This window comes from Falco punctatus (genome assembly GCF_963210335.1).
Source record: "Falco punctatus genome assembly, chromosome: 7".
NCBI lineage: Eukaryota > Metazoa > Chordata > Aves > Falconiformes > Falconidae > Falco > Falco punctatus.
The window spans coordinates 7,652,366-7,666,516 of record NC_137587.1 but is presented as its reverse complement, the minus strand read 5'-3'; the positions used below and the strand labels follow the sequence as shown (position 1 = coordinate 7,666,516).

Here is a 14,151-nt window from a genome sequence, read left to right as displayed (position 1 = left end):
GTTGGATGCCAGTTATGATGATGGTGGCTTTTCTGGCTTCAGAAGTCAGCCAGGATGTGAATCGAGGGCTTCACTCATCTGCTTTCACTTAGGTCGTGGAAGGACTGCTAGCTGGGAATAACTTTGAATCTTTATTGACATGCAGTGGATTTGAACTGGTAGCTTGGAGCTGAAAAGCCTCATACTGCTCAGCAGTGTCTTTTGTATAACAGATGTGAGAAGATGAGCGGGGAAGCTATTTATTGCACACGCTCCTTTTCACAGATTTAAGAAAGAGTAGAAATTTTAAAACATTTTTTCCATACCAAAAAGATGCTCAGCTCTTTTTTCTACATCTTCTATGGCTGTTTTCTCTTGTTCTGGATATAAGCTTATGTGTATTATGTTAACACATTAATCAAAAGTGTTTTGATTGTGTATAGAAAAAAAAAATTCCCCAAATTCTTCTGTATGCAAGTGCTGGTAATTTTAGGGGCCTGGTCCTAGCCCTTTCAATGCAGAGAGACATCTGCTGAATTCAGTGGTACGAGGTCCTGCCCTGCCCTGTGATTATGCACTTGGGTCTGCATCTGCATGGATCCTGCTGCAGGCTGGAGGTCTGCATTTAGACATTCACACAGGAAAATTTAGCGTTTTGAAAGATGCAGAATGCAGCTGTTTCCTGTCATTATGTTTCACATTTACTTAAGTCAGCAGTTACTCTTTTCCAAGCAGCGCCTTTCAACAATAAACAAGGCAAATGCTTCCAATAGAACCTCTTGATGACTTCTGTTTAATTTAAATATATATATCGCAGCAGCAAATACAGCAATAACATGGAATATAAAACCCAGTAACACATACTCTAAAAATGATATGTAAGTGTAGGAGGGAGAGGAAAAGAAGATACATTTATTCTGATTACTCATGCTGTATTTAGGGTGATTATTGTAAGTTGGAGGAGCATGCACTATATATTTTTATGTGTAATAAATAGAGTTCTCACTTTACAGGCACAATGGAATTCCATCCTAATTGGAATTGGAGTGAATGAATCAATAATTAGTTGATATTTATACCAAACCCAGAGGCATGCTAAGTGCATTACAGATACCAAGTAAATTTCAAGATGATGGTCTTTATTTTCAAATCAGTAGGCGATTTAGGGAGATGGGTGTTTAGAACAGGAGACTGTGAGTGGTTCCTTGGCCAGAAAGACCTACTGAAGCACAAATCTTAGTGCCTGATGGCACCAGGTGGCTACCCAGCACTGTGGCAGCCTTTTCTAAGGAGTCTTTCCCTTAGAGCTGTTCCGCACAGGGAAGCGGGTGGGTGAGAGAGAGATATAGTGCAGGGATTTTTCTAGACCTAAATAAGAAGGCTCAACAAAAAATGGTGTAATAAAATAGACATTTTAATAAGAGATAATAAAAAGAGGAATATAGATAGCAAATAAATCTTATATCACTTCAGAGGCTGGAAACCCTACTTTCATGCAGCATCAGATAGACCTTGGATGGATTTTCCTCCTCCTTCCCATGCTGTAGTGCTTTTTATTTTGTGTCGCAAACAAAATCATGTCTCTTTTCCTGATGAGCTGGGATGTTGTTTCTGCCATAACAGCCACCAGCACACAGCACAGGCCAGCACAGGGCACTCCAGCAGGCTCATGCCGTGGCTGCTACTGCTCACCTACGGGCTTCTCAAACCCAAGTGCAAGGTTCAACAGAGCAGACATAGCCTACAGGATCACTGATTCCTTGAAATCAGTGTCTTCTGCAAGTCTCCCAATACAGAACTGGGTTACAAATTAATCCAATCTGAATCCTGTAATAAACCTAGATTTGGCTCTGTGTTAGCTGTAATGAGTATTGAGAAAGAAAGTCTGAGTTTTATTTCTGCCCCCCTTTTTTAAGAAGAGTTGTATAATCTCAGGAATCTTGGGGGGGGGGGGGGGGGCGCGTAACATTTTGTGAGTTGGGCTCAGTGATGAAATGCTAATTCTACTTAGAGCTCCCAACAACGCAGTGCCATGATACTGAAGATGCAATATCTGGGCTACTGGGTGGACCCTGCTCGAGGTCCCTTTTAATGTAGAAAATGCCACCTCTCGGTTTCTGTGGGACATCTGTGTGCCTTGGAGATGGAGGTACTATGCCATCTCTGCCTTGGGATGCTGCAATGCAGCACAAGGGGCGCTGGCATATGGCACTAGTAAGTGCCAGCTGTAGCCAGGCAAAGGAGTGTTCCTTGCCCTCCAAGGCTGCACAAGCTGCTGCTTGTTCAGAGCTCAGGTTGTGGCATCTGAGGCCAGTGGTACGGGATGCCCTCCCTGCTGTGGCTTGGCACCCAGACCTGCTGTGAGCAGAGAAGGGCTCAGATAGCACAGAGCTCAACCAGCGGAGCAGCGTCTCTCTTCCTGCCTCATGTAAGGTTAGGCTGGCAGCAGAAGTCAGGAGAGTTTTCCTCCTTGCAGGTTTCCCCCTTGCTCTGCAGCCTCTGCACCTTTCCAGAGCAGGCTGGGTAGGAGTAAGCAATGCTGGCAACGAGAGTCAGTTGGATTTGGAGAAGGGTCCCTCTTCCTTTGCCTCCACCCTTGCCTGACTAGGCTAGTCACAGCCTTCTGCGGCTCTGGCTCTGCTTCTCCAAATTGCTCTGAGGGGAATATTAACATCATCTTAATAACTCTGTCAGACTTATCAAAGGATTTGTTTTATTAATTCCAAGACTGGGTACAGCAAATAGATTATAGCTTGGGCCACTTCATAGGCTTAACGAGCCCTTTTTCTGCTTACTTATCACTTTTTTCCCAAATCTCGTTGTGTTAACTCCTTTTTCTGTTCTTTGTGTTACTATTTATTGAATATCCTCAGTGCTGTATATGTCACAGGGAATATGCTCAAAGTCCTTCCTGTCCATCATTTTTTGGATGATAAGAGAGGAATGGAGGCAGCACAATCTGCAATGGATTTGGGGGTCATAAATACCTTTGGTAGGTGTCATGGTGATGTTCTGAGAACAAGACAAAGCTGAAAATACTTAGCATGCATGCAGGTTCTTGCTCAACAGGAGGAGAGGCACTCTCTTTCTGTGGTATATGGTGGGTAGTGCCCTGGTTTCCAGTCTCTGTGTCAGTCTTGTAAGTGATGCAGGCAGAGGTGAAACACTACGGGCCTGATTTCAGTACTTAGAGCAGACAGCAGGGTGCCCACAATGAAATGAATTTTAGTTTCTTGGGTCACATGGCTAATTCTCTTTATTATAAGCCAGAAGACTGCTCCAAAATAGGTTAGTTTTTATGGTGGTCGGCATGTGGAGGTCCACTGTTGTGTATCGTCAGCAGCAGGCTCCCTGTCATCTTTATGTCCTGATAACCTATGATTATTGCCTTTGGTGGATCTGAGAGATCTGAAAAGTAGCTATGTTGGAGAATACAGGGAAGGCCTTCCTGGAGGGAAGGCTATTTAATTTAGGGAGATCCATCCGATTACTGTCTCTTCCTGATGCCTAAATCAATTAAAACAGGAAGGCCACTGGAGAGAGACTGCCTCCTGTATCTGTTGTGTGAGTCATCTCCAGCTTACAAGAACATCTCTTGCTATGATATGATGCAGCCACTGAAGTGTCACATTGGTTGATTTAGCCCTTGTTAAAGTCAAGAGAAAATTGGGCTTGTAATGGGAAGCTAGTTTCAATGGTAATTAGAACATGAGGAAGCAGCTATCCATGGGAATGTAACTCTCGTGTGAGTGGTTTTTGAAAGGCTTTGCAAAGCATGAGGCTCTCTCACCTTGAAGGGAAATCTGAATGAGGATAGGAGCTTCCAGCCCTAAGTGTTTGCATGGAAGCAGGCACAGAGATGCCTAGGTAATGTTACAGAAGTGTGAAAAAACAGGCAGAAGTATAAGCAATGTATGCTTTTAGAAGGTCATAGGTTCTTGTTTCATCCAAGCTGAGAGGGAAAGAGAAATCATCTTCCTCTGTTTACCACTGAAGATGACTTATGAAAATGCAAAAGCAGCCTTCTGTGTAACTCTGCCACTGCTGCTAATATGTGAATGGCTTATAGTGGTTCCAAATATTATAGCTAAAGGCAGGAAAGTCATTTAGACCCCCCCTTTTCTTTTCTGTGAGTGGCCACTTAGGTGGAAAAAGCTTTGGCACTTGTAGTACATAACATGATGAACCATATGGTGGCTTTTGCTCTGCGTCAAACATTGAATGACAAATTGTAGTGTTTGTGGAGGAGACTGTGCACTGTACATGTGTAACTTGGGCACATGCTACCAGAGTGTCCGTGTTTTTCTGTGACGTGCTTTGCCCTCTGGATTTATTCCTCCTTCACAGGAGCTGTAGCTTGTTCTTGGCCCAAGTGTTGCAAGTAAATTTTAGGGCAGATGAGTGCTTTTTATAGAGCTACGTGTGTGATACTGCTAAACAGAAAGAGAAGAGGGGGTCTGGATCTGCACTGGGCCCTGGTGAGGAACAAGGACCTCCAAAGGGGTAGAGTGCTTTTAGGCTGATTTGTTCAAACAGTCTCTATTTCTTACTCATAAACTTGTCAGCCTGTGTTTCTGACAAGAATAACAGCTTTGTTCTTACCGTGTTTTCTGGCCAGATGGTATAGTACTGTATGTCCCTAGGGGAGGGACAGGCTTCAGATGGGTTTAGGTGTGTGCTAAAATATACTAGTTATACAAATGGCCTGGTACAACTAACCCAATAATAAAATTCAAACCTAGTCCTGCTGTAGATAGATTAATACAGCTGCCATCCAGTTTAGAAAAGAAGTGGCTACAGCAGGAGATGAGGTAGATAGTTATAATCAAGAGTGCTGAGATGATGCTGGATAGAGAATGTTTATTCATATTAAATGTTTATTCATTTTATAAAGCAACAGGTAGAGGATGCCCAATGCAATATATTCAGATGCAGGTTTCAAATGAACAAATGAAAATACTGTTTCATGCCACATCAGTTCCAGAAGAGACCAGAGAAATTCAAGGAGGGAAAAGTCCATCAAGGTTTGTTAAACATTTTGATCATGGTGCAACGTCCACCAGCCTGTCGTTGCTGGTCAGTAAGGGTACTGTGAATTTGCTCAGTTCCTTTGACTCTTCCCTGAGTACCTGTGCTTGGGTGCTGTCAGAAGCTCGGCCTTTGTGTCTGTCCTGCTCCATTACTGAAGCTCTTAGCTTGTGGCGCCTGGCAGCTATTACTGACAGGATTGTCTGGGGAGACTGCGTTTTGAATTAGAATAATAAAATCCTAGAAAATGGGATCGGATAAGGTCTCAAGGGCCAACTAGTCTTTCCAAGACAAGATCAGGTGTATCTGAAAAATCAATGAGAAATACTTGTCTAGTCTTTTCTCTGATAGTTGCCAATGCTGGTGGCTAACTCCCAGCAGCCACCTGTTCCAGAGCCTCACTATCCTGTTGCTACCTAAGTTTTCTAACATTAAACCAAAACCTCCCTTTCTGCATCATAAGTTTCTTCACTTTCTATCTGTGGTGAATATGGAGGACACTTGGGTTTTTTTTCTGCTTGCACCTACCTTCAGAAGTTATACAGTTGTGTTTCTTGGTGTGCTCCACAAGACTGTGAACACAACTGGCTGAATAGAGATGAACAGGGGTGCTGTGCAAAAGAGCAGGGAGCAAATCCTCTATTTCCTCTAGTGCCCAGGCACCTAGGATGAAATACAAAGCAGCTTCATCCTGGAGAGCTCAGGCAACGTATCTAGGCAGTTTAAGTGCAGATCAACAGGTTGTTTGGAGGGCACCAAGTAATTAAAGTCTGGTTGGTTTTTTTTACTAGGAGTAGGCTACAGAACTATTGACTTTTCCCCCCAGCAATATAGCCAGGACCTTGAGGAATGTACATGAGCATATTTATTGGAATGTGTGGGAGAGGATGGTACTTTCACTGAAAGCCATGAAATCAGCAAGCAACTTTATCTAAGAATAGTAATGATATTGAGTTAATTAGAGGGTTTATTATGAATTCATTTCTCTAAGACTTTTTGGTTGTGTTTTTTTGTTTTTTTTTTTTTTTTTAATTTTTCTCTTACCGGAGCTAAGTAACTCTGTGCATCGGTTTCTGAAAGCAGCAGGCATACTTAATCCATCTATACCATCTTGATATGAAAGCACTTTTCTAACTAGCCAGACAATTTTAGCAAAACCATAGTGGCTTGCAAATGTCTCCTCAGCTAGCTATAGTGCACACTCTGCCTCACTGGGTTGCCTGAGAGGAGAAAGCTTGGCCCCTTGAGGTAAAGGGTCTGTTTTCTTTAGTAGATACAGGATCCTCTCAAATTTCATACATTTTAGAGGGTGACATACTCAGGCATCTGTCAATCAACCTCACATTTGACCCTCTGGAGAGGGCAGGCTGTGTGCATTAGTGCACACAGTCTGGGGAAGAGCATTGGAGGCATCAAATCACTGTTAATCATTCAGATAAGATTTGAAAAGAAATCCCTTCACCTAATTTAAATCAGGAATGCTTTAAAATCACATGGCACTTTTAGTAGCATCAGCCAAGTTTCATTCTGCCTCTTTAAGTAGTTCTTGTTGTTCTAACTCTGACATGCCAAACTGCTGTATGGTGTTCCTATAAGCTGTTAAACATCTGTCTCTTTTACTTCAGAGCTGGCTGGATTTCAGTACTGGATGAATGATTCCTGTATTCACAGCTAATAAGTGCTTTGGGATCCCAAGTATTAGCTATGCAAAGGCACAGTACCACAAATGTCTGCAATTTTATGCAACATATCAAGTGAGTGCTATTCCCGAGAGACTGAAGCCTAAGAGGTCCCATAGGACAAAGGACACAGAGAAATGTAATTGATTGTAATGAACTTGTTTGTGTATGTGTCACCACTTGTCTCTACTGAATAAAATCAGAAGTGTTCAACACTCCATTAACACAAATTGCAGGGTCCTGTTCTTCTAGAGTGAAGACAATAAGGCCTACACCTGCTAATACTGTGAAGTTCTTCATGATCCCAGTGTGCAGCTCAGTGACAGAAATCATAGGCTCGAGTAGTCTTGGATTTATTTCAGTACCCTAAACATTTAGCAAATCAAATAGAACTGGTCAAATTTACTTCTGTGGCAATTCAGTTGGAATCAGTGGAAGGCTACCAGGGATGGAGCCTATTACCAGAGTAAGACAAAAGATGTTAAGTAAATACGAGGGATGAAATCATGTGACACTCTTAAAGTAACTGTCAAGTCCTTTATGAATTTAACGAAGTTAAACATAAATACAACAGTCTTCAACATGCCTATCTCCTGTGTGAGCATGTGTGCTACAGGGATGTTGTGCTAATGCGTGGAATTGATCTCGTTTACAGAGCCCATCTTTAACGAAGGAGACTGTTGTTAGAAGCTGTTTATACAATGTAAATGGTATTTCTTATGTTGCTGTAATGCTTCCAGGTGGCTTTGAACCACTGTGTCCTGAAGAAAAAGACAAGGAGCCTGTACAGTTTTGCACCAACAGCACTGGTACACAACAGCTTGGTGCAGGAGGTGAAGCAGGACCATAGAACCTTAGCAGAACAGGTTAGGGTGGAATGTGATGAGACCACTTGCCAAATCAGCATCTGGAATTAACGCTTTGTTTGATGAAGTATCAAATTAACAAAGACATTGCTCATTGCGATTTGAGGGATTTCCAGCTCAAGCCAAAATGCAGCTCTTCATTGTATTGTTAAAATGTTGCATCAGAACTCAGTTAGGAGGGAATCACCCGGTTCTGTCACCAGCATCTCTTACTACCACACCACAGAAGTCCAGGCTGGCTCATCACAAGATATGTGATCTTTAAGGCCCCTTTGAACCCAACCCATTCTATGCTTCTGTGATCTTTTGAATCATTTCACGGGCTGCCATATATGCATCAGTCTATGATGTCTGGACTGTTTTCATACATATCAGTAAGTCAAAGTAAGTGACTGAGAGTGCCCAGCCAGTCACGCTTCTGCCAGTGAAATTGTACCTATACCCATTTTCTGTGTTTGCAGCACTGTAAGAGCCAAATTTGGTTTAGAAAAGCTTTTTTAGGTGTTGGTAACTGAGCTTCAGAATAAGGTCATTTTGCTGTCTACAGGCAGGATCTCCTCTTATTTGGGTGTGGGACACCTATGACAAAAAGACGCCTCTAAATGTTATAACTTTTGCTCTCCCCCTCTTGCCAGTTTCTGCCTGCTCCCCAGTCCTCTCCTCACACTGGAGTTCGGAGACAGGGTAACCAGAGCACCCTGGAATGGGATGCCAGAGAGCTTGAGGGACTCGTAGTACAAGACGGTGCCATTCACTTCTAGGCGCTTATTTCCACTTAGCCTAGGATGCTCCCGCCTGACGGCCGGTTTGATATGTGAATTCAGTCAGTGACTCTCAGTTTAGCTGGCAGAAGACAGGTGTCCACACCCATCAAAGCGGGGGACAAGACTGAATGGACCATGGAGATGGGAACAAAAGCAGGTCTCTTCAGGTCACAGTGATGTGTACTGGTAGGACTGGTGTGTACAGAAAGCCTGTGCGTTCCTTGTCTTCCAGTTGGAGAGAGAAGTGCACTCTCATGACACCTTGCCTTATTGCTGAACTTCGTGGTAAAAATGTTAGAGTTAAAAATACCTCAGATGTTTCCTCTACAGGCATAGGAATGATCTGAGCTGTAACGATGTTTGCTTTCTTCCTCCTGCTCCCCTTCTTCCCCCTCCTTTCCCTTCCACCCCACCCAGGTGGCTGGGGCTGCACCAGACAAAGGCAGCAGCCCTGCCGATCCCTCTTTCAACCCAGCTATTAGCATCAAAGAACAAAAGCAAACAGCACCGGCTTGCGGCTCAGCCCTTTACAAAGGAGCAATAAATGGACTCTTGTGTGTAGGATAAAGCAAACTCTGCCTTGTCTTTTGTTAAGAGCAGACCTTTCTGTGTTTGAACTGCACTGAGCTGAAGAAAGAGGAGAAACCTCCATCTGCACGGGAGTGAGTCCCATGGTCACTGGGCTTGTTGTTAGCCATGGGTTCTGCATGCTCCCTGTTTAACCTGGGAACGCTCTAGCTCCTCAGTCCCTGTGGGGGAAGGAAGGTAGTCCAGATGGGAGAGAAAGAGAGAGGAGACATGTTTTAAACAGTCCTTTTGAAAACAAACTAGAAAACCACGAAGAAAATCTGAGAGGAAGTCTCAGATGACAATCTGATGGAGAATCAACTCAGCTCCCCAAATCTGGTCACTCTGCCCGTTTGCTATCTCTATCTTCTGCCTTCCTTGAGGCACTGGATTTCATCTAATTGTGGAGCCAACAGCAATAAGGTAATGCATCAGAGGTTTCTTAGTAAGGGTCCCTTTTGTCAATATAGGCGACCACAGTTTTAATTGTACACCACAGTAGAGTGGCACACACACTGTAGAGGTGTTGTGGGGTTTCCTGTGAGGACTTGCATGCCAATTTCAGTTGCATGCCATGGCAGCATTTATTATAGGGTCTTTTGCAAAGGCTGACTGGCTATATGCCATTCTTGTCTTCACAAAGAAAGCAGTGCTTTCTCATGTGTGTTTTAAAATAAAACCCAAGTACTTTTACCATCTGAAAATCAGCATTTGCCAGCAGATACCACATGGGGGGGTGTCTGCAATACAAGAAACTCCCTTTGTATTTAGCATGGGAAGTAACACTAGTGACCTGGGCTGCCACACAGGTAACTACTGCAGAAGTGTCACAGAGATGCCAACAGTGACTTGTCCGATGCAACTAGTGTATACAGAAATTGTGTTGGGTGGAGACTTACCGAAAAAGATACAGCAAAAAGAAAGCTAAGAGTAAAACCAGTCAGGATCAGGGATGGCTGATCTTAAAGGCATTGGAACAAAAAATATGGGTAAAAAGAAATTTCCTTGCTTTCTGCCCCCTGTTACTTGCCATTGAGAAGCTACATTTTAGCAATGCTTGCGTAGCTCTTAACACTTAATTGTTCCACTTTTTAACAGCTTCATGACCTGTTTAATTCACGCACAGTTAAAGAAGTATTATTTCAAGCAGTGTATCAGTTACAGACTGCTGCCTCTTCTCTTATTTGCTTAATGTGTTTATCCCTTGCTCACCCTTGGTTAGCTCTTTCCTTTGGCCTCTGTCTGCTGATCCTCTTTATTCCCTAAGCATCCCACAGATTTCCTTCTGGAGCACAGACACCCTGGAGAGGCTGCCTGCTGTTCCTGAGCCCGCAAGGTAGCCCAGGCTGCAGCTGTGCCCGTTCCTTTGTCAGGCATGCAAGGAGGCTGAGAGGCCAACATGGGTCTAGAGCTTTGTACCTGATTAGAATAGGCTTTGGGGCAGCAGCTGGATTACCAGAAACATTTGCAGTACCTTATGGTGCTCCCTTCTTCCTCTTCAGAAATGTGTGATCATCTTCTCTGACTGCTACTGATTTTCCCAAGCAACACCTCAACTCAAGTCATAGCTGTGGACTTGTAAATTCTTTGGCATCGTGCTCACGTTCTGCAGTGGTGTTTAAGGGTTTGCTGCTTCCTTCTTCCCCTGCTGTCACCTCCTTTTGCCTTCTATCCTCGGCGCATGCATTGCTGCCTGACACTTGTTTTCTTTTCCTGCCTAAAAATAATTACTTTCAGGTGAACTTTCAGTGCTAAGTGTCCTTCCAGGCTTGCATGCCAGGACACTAGATCTTAGATAAAATCATGTGTTGTAAAGAGGAAAGGCGACAAATAACACTCATCAAAACTGACATATATGTTTAGCAGAAGCTGTGGAAATTAAATGAGTTGATGCAACAGTCCCTCCCCTCTCTGTGCATTGTTTTATTTGGGTTATTATCTCCTTTGGGAAGGGTGTCTTGATGTACGTGTGATGTACCACAGGGACTTTTCCTCAAATTATTCTGGAGCCATTACAAAGTGACAAACAAAAAGCAACATGTGCAAGAATCGCTCGCTCACCACTGAAATGCAAGTGTCTTGGGAGGACAAGTGGCAGCAGTTTCACAGCAACACAGCTGGTTTGCACAGGAAGAGGGAGTACTGATACAAATTGGAGGGGATATTCAAGGAAGGAGAATATATTCTTATACCTTGGTGTGTGGCCAAAGCACCCAGCATGTCATGCTCCTAGACTTGTGGCAGATGTGGTCCAGGACCTGTAGTAGTCCAAATCATTAACGTATTGCTTTGAAGTCTTTCTGGAAAGATGATAGCTGCAGCAGCACAATTCCTGGGCAAGGTACAAGCCTTCATGGAAGAATGATACCCATGGACCTGGCCCCACTGTTTCCTCAAGCAAGTTCATTTTTTTCTTTGGAGGGCTGTGTTGAAAGGAAAATACTGATCTAGTCTAGTCCCATGAGATTTCAGGGGTTCATCTCTCATGGTGTTATGGTAAGTGTAGCTATTCAGAGCAAGACTAAACTTGGGATGCTAAAAATGTTATGAGAGCTATTTTTTAGAGAATGTTCTCTGGGATTGGTGGGCTCTGCTCAAAACAGACACTACATTCAAAAATATGCCTATTTCTGATAATATCACTTGCAGAGTCTTGCTCCTCTCTTTTTTAAAGGGCTAATTTATTCTGGGATGTATGTGATTGATTCTGAAAAGCAGTTTTATGTCACAAAGAGAAAAACAAGAAGAATGATATTTGGTCTGAATTCAGCATCTTGTGAAAGTACAACATGTAGGACGTGCAAGGCTCTGGCACTCCTTCTCCCCCACCACTGCTTCTGTCTGCAATGAAGGATGTTATTTTGGGAATTATGGGCAGGAGGAATGAAAGGGAATGGGCTCTCTTCCAGGCTTTGGGACTATGTTGAGTGTTTTGCACCTGGTCATAAATTCACATGGCCCCTCGTAAAAGGGGAGCAGGTTCTTTTCTTTTTTCCTGAAGACTTGCTTGAATTTATGTGCAATAGAAACCTTCTGCGGACAGGTTGTTTTTTGTATCTTTCTTTTGCATTTGTGTGTGAAAACCAGTAGAATATTTTAACCAATATTCCTACAGGAACTGATGTGGTTTGGTTCTATCTGATTCCAGGAACTCTCTCTCCGGACAGATATGATGGTGGATTCACTTTTACATGCACAGTGGAGAGGGATCCAGTGCCTCCTCCCTTGCATGGCTGGGTGCTTGGCTGCAGATGGGTGGCCTTCAAGTAAACCTAATTACTTCTGGTTTTGCATGAAATTGATTTCCATGCAAGGATACTGAGTTGCTGTGTGCATCTCTAATGGCTTTTTTCTCTTCTCTTTCTCTCTCTCTCTCCCTCCCTCCCCCTTTTCTGCCTTCTGCTTGCCATGAAAACACCTCAACAGATGTCAATCATATTCCAGGTAAGTGTTGCTTTTGCTGAGCTGAAAAGGTGGCTCTTTAAGGAGTGGTGGTGGGTGGTTACCGGGGGCACAAATCTCGTCCTACTTCATGAGAGTGTACAGAACAAATCTTCATACTGGACTTCAGAGGGTCTGGATTGCAAAATCTTTGCTAAAAGAAGGGGTTCATAGCAACAAAGGTTACAAACTTCCCTCTCCAGAGATTACATTGTGTTGGTCAGTTAAAGGGATGTTTTCTGAATGAAAATTACGTTAGAAATTGTTGCTTGTATGGGTAATTACCTGGCATTGAACATTGCATTATATACAGTTTATTTCTAATTCATCTGTGTGTAGTCTGGCATACAAACCTAGTTTAGTCATTTTCCTTCTTCTACTGCAGTCTACCCCATTAGCTAGTCCCACTGATAACCTGTTGAGTTTCATTTCCACTAACAAAGGAGTTTTTTGTTGTTGTTTTATTTTAGGTTTTAAAAACCACAGAGTATTTTTCTGGCTGAATGTGATTGTGTGATCTTATTTAGGTATCAAAACTCTAATTCCCAACAGAACACAAATGATTCATTTAAAAGGAAAAAAGAATGTGTGTTTTATGTGCTTGCTTATTTGGGGAGTTCTTCCACAAGCAAGTATTTTACCACAGAGAACTCCAAACCTTGCTCCCCCGATTGCTGTCTCTTTGCAGAAGGGATCCGAGTCCTCCAGCTTCAGCTACAAGGGTTGATTGAACTAGACCACCTTGCGCTGTGGTTGCCAATGAAGCTTAAGAAACTAATTTTTACCTCATGCTCAGGCAGCTCCACCTGGTTTATCATTATGTGAAATGGAAATGAGAGCCCAGGGAAGCAGCTGGCATTGCCGTGGCTGGAGTGGGATGATGGGAGAATTGAGGCACTTTTCCTTCTCATCTTTCTGCATAACTTTTGCTAAACCCGACCTGGACCTGGAATGAGTTCTTAATTCAATTTGCTTATTTTCTACACTTGGATAATCAGATTTTTGAAACACTTCAGAGAGACACAGTGAGGGCCAGTCATTCGGGTAATTTCCCTGCATGTTTAGCCTTTTGGCTTCTCTCATCAGCCCCTTTTTGTTCTGCTGAGGTCCTTTGCATTCTGTGCACATCTCAGCTGGCAGCAATGGGGATGGAGGTGGCCAAATGGCAAATGTTGGCTGGCATGCCTTGGAAAGAAAGGCTCTGTCAACCATAACACTGAATCTTTTCAGTGACCCATGGGGCTGAACATGTACTTCCTCTGCCCCAGTCTGAGTTGCCCAGGAGCTTCTGTCTCCTTTCATCTTGGCTGGATCTGACAGGACGTGCACCAAGGGCTTGGGGTCACAAGTCTCTCCACCATGTCTTGAAACTGTTGGTGTCTGTGGCCGAGGAGGATGGTTAAACTGGGAAGGCATGACCTGACTGCTCTGTCAGCAGGACTCATGATATTATGCCACAAATGAGTGCTGCCTCAGCCAGCATCAGAGCCATCTCCAAGGCCTGGACAGTGTGCAGGAAGCAACTGCATCACTAGTAGGGGCCCAAGCAGAGGTGTCACAACCAGGACAGGACTATTGGTGTTACTGTAGGCGCCCTGGAGCTGTCCATCCTTCTGCTCTCTGAATGGGCTCTTCTGCCCTGCTGCTCAATTCTTCTCATAATTGATATGCTTGAATGTGCTTTTTTTATTCTCCCTGTTGCTCATACGCGTGTTCTTGTTCTCAGAACTGTTGTGTATTTTTTCATGTGGATTTCTAGTTGCACGTGAATGCTCTTTTCCACATGCTCTTGCAGTCATCTGTGTTTTCAGTCTGACAGTTACCCGC

The 14,151-nt window shown here is 43.5% G+C and overlaps 1 protein-coding gene across 26 annotated transcripts in view; it reads left to right on the top strand.

Annotated features, from left to right (window-relative positions):
- NRXN3 (neurexin 3) overlaps positions 1-14,151 on the top strand; it is a 1,019,675-nt gene that overhangs the window by 72,263 nt on the left and 933,261 nt on the right. For 25 of the 26 annotated variants that reach the window (XR_013929432.1, XM_080395252.1, XM_080395242.1 and 22 more), the window contains exon 3: positions 12,310-12,327. The exons of the other annotated variant lie outside the window; for it this stretch is intronic. Coding sequence is in view for 24 of the 25 variants with exons in the window: in XM_080395252.1 (XP_080251378.1) it covers positions 12,310-12,327 (18 nt within the window). In the remaining variant the exon portion in view is untranslated. The remainder of the gene's footprint in view (positions 1-12,309; positions 12,328-14,151) is intronic. 26 annotated transcript variants of the gene reach the window in all.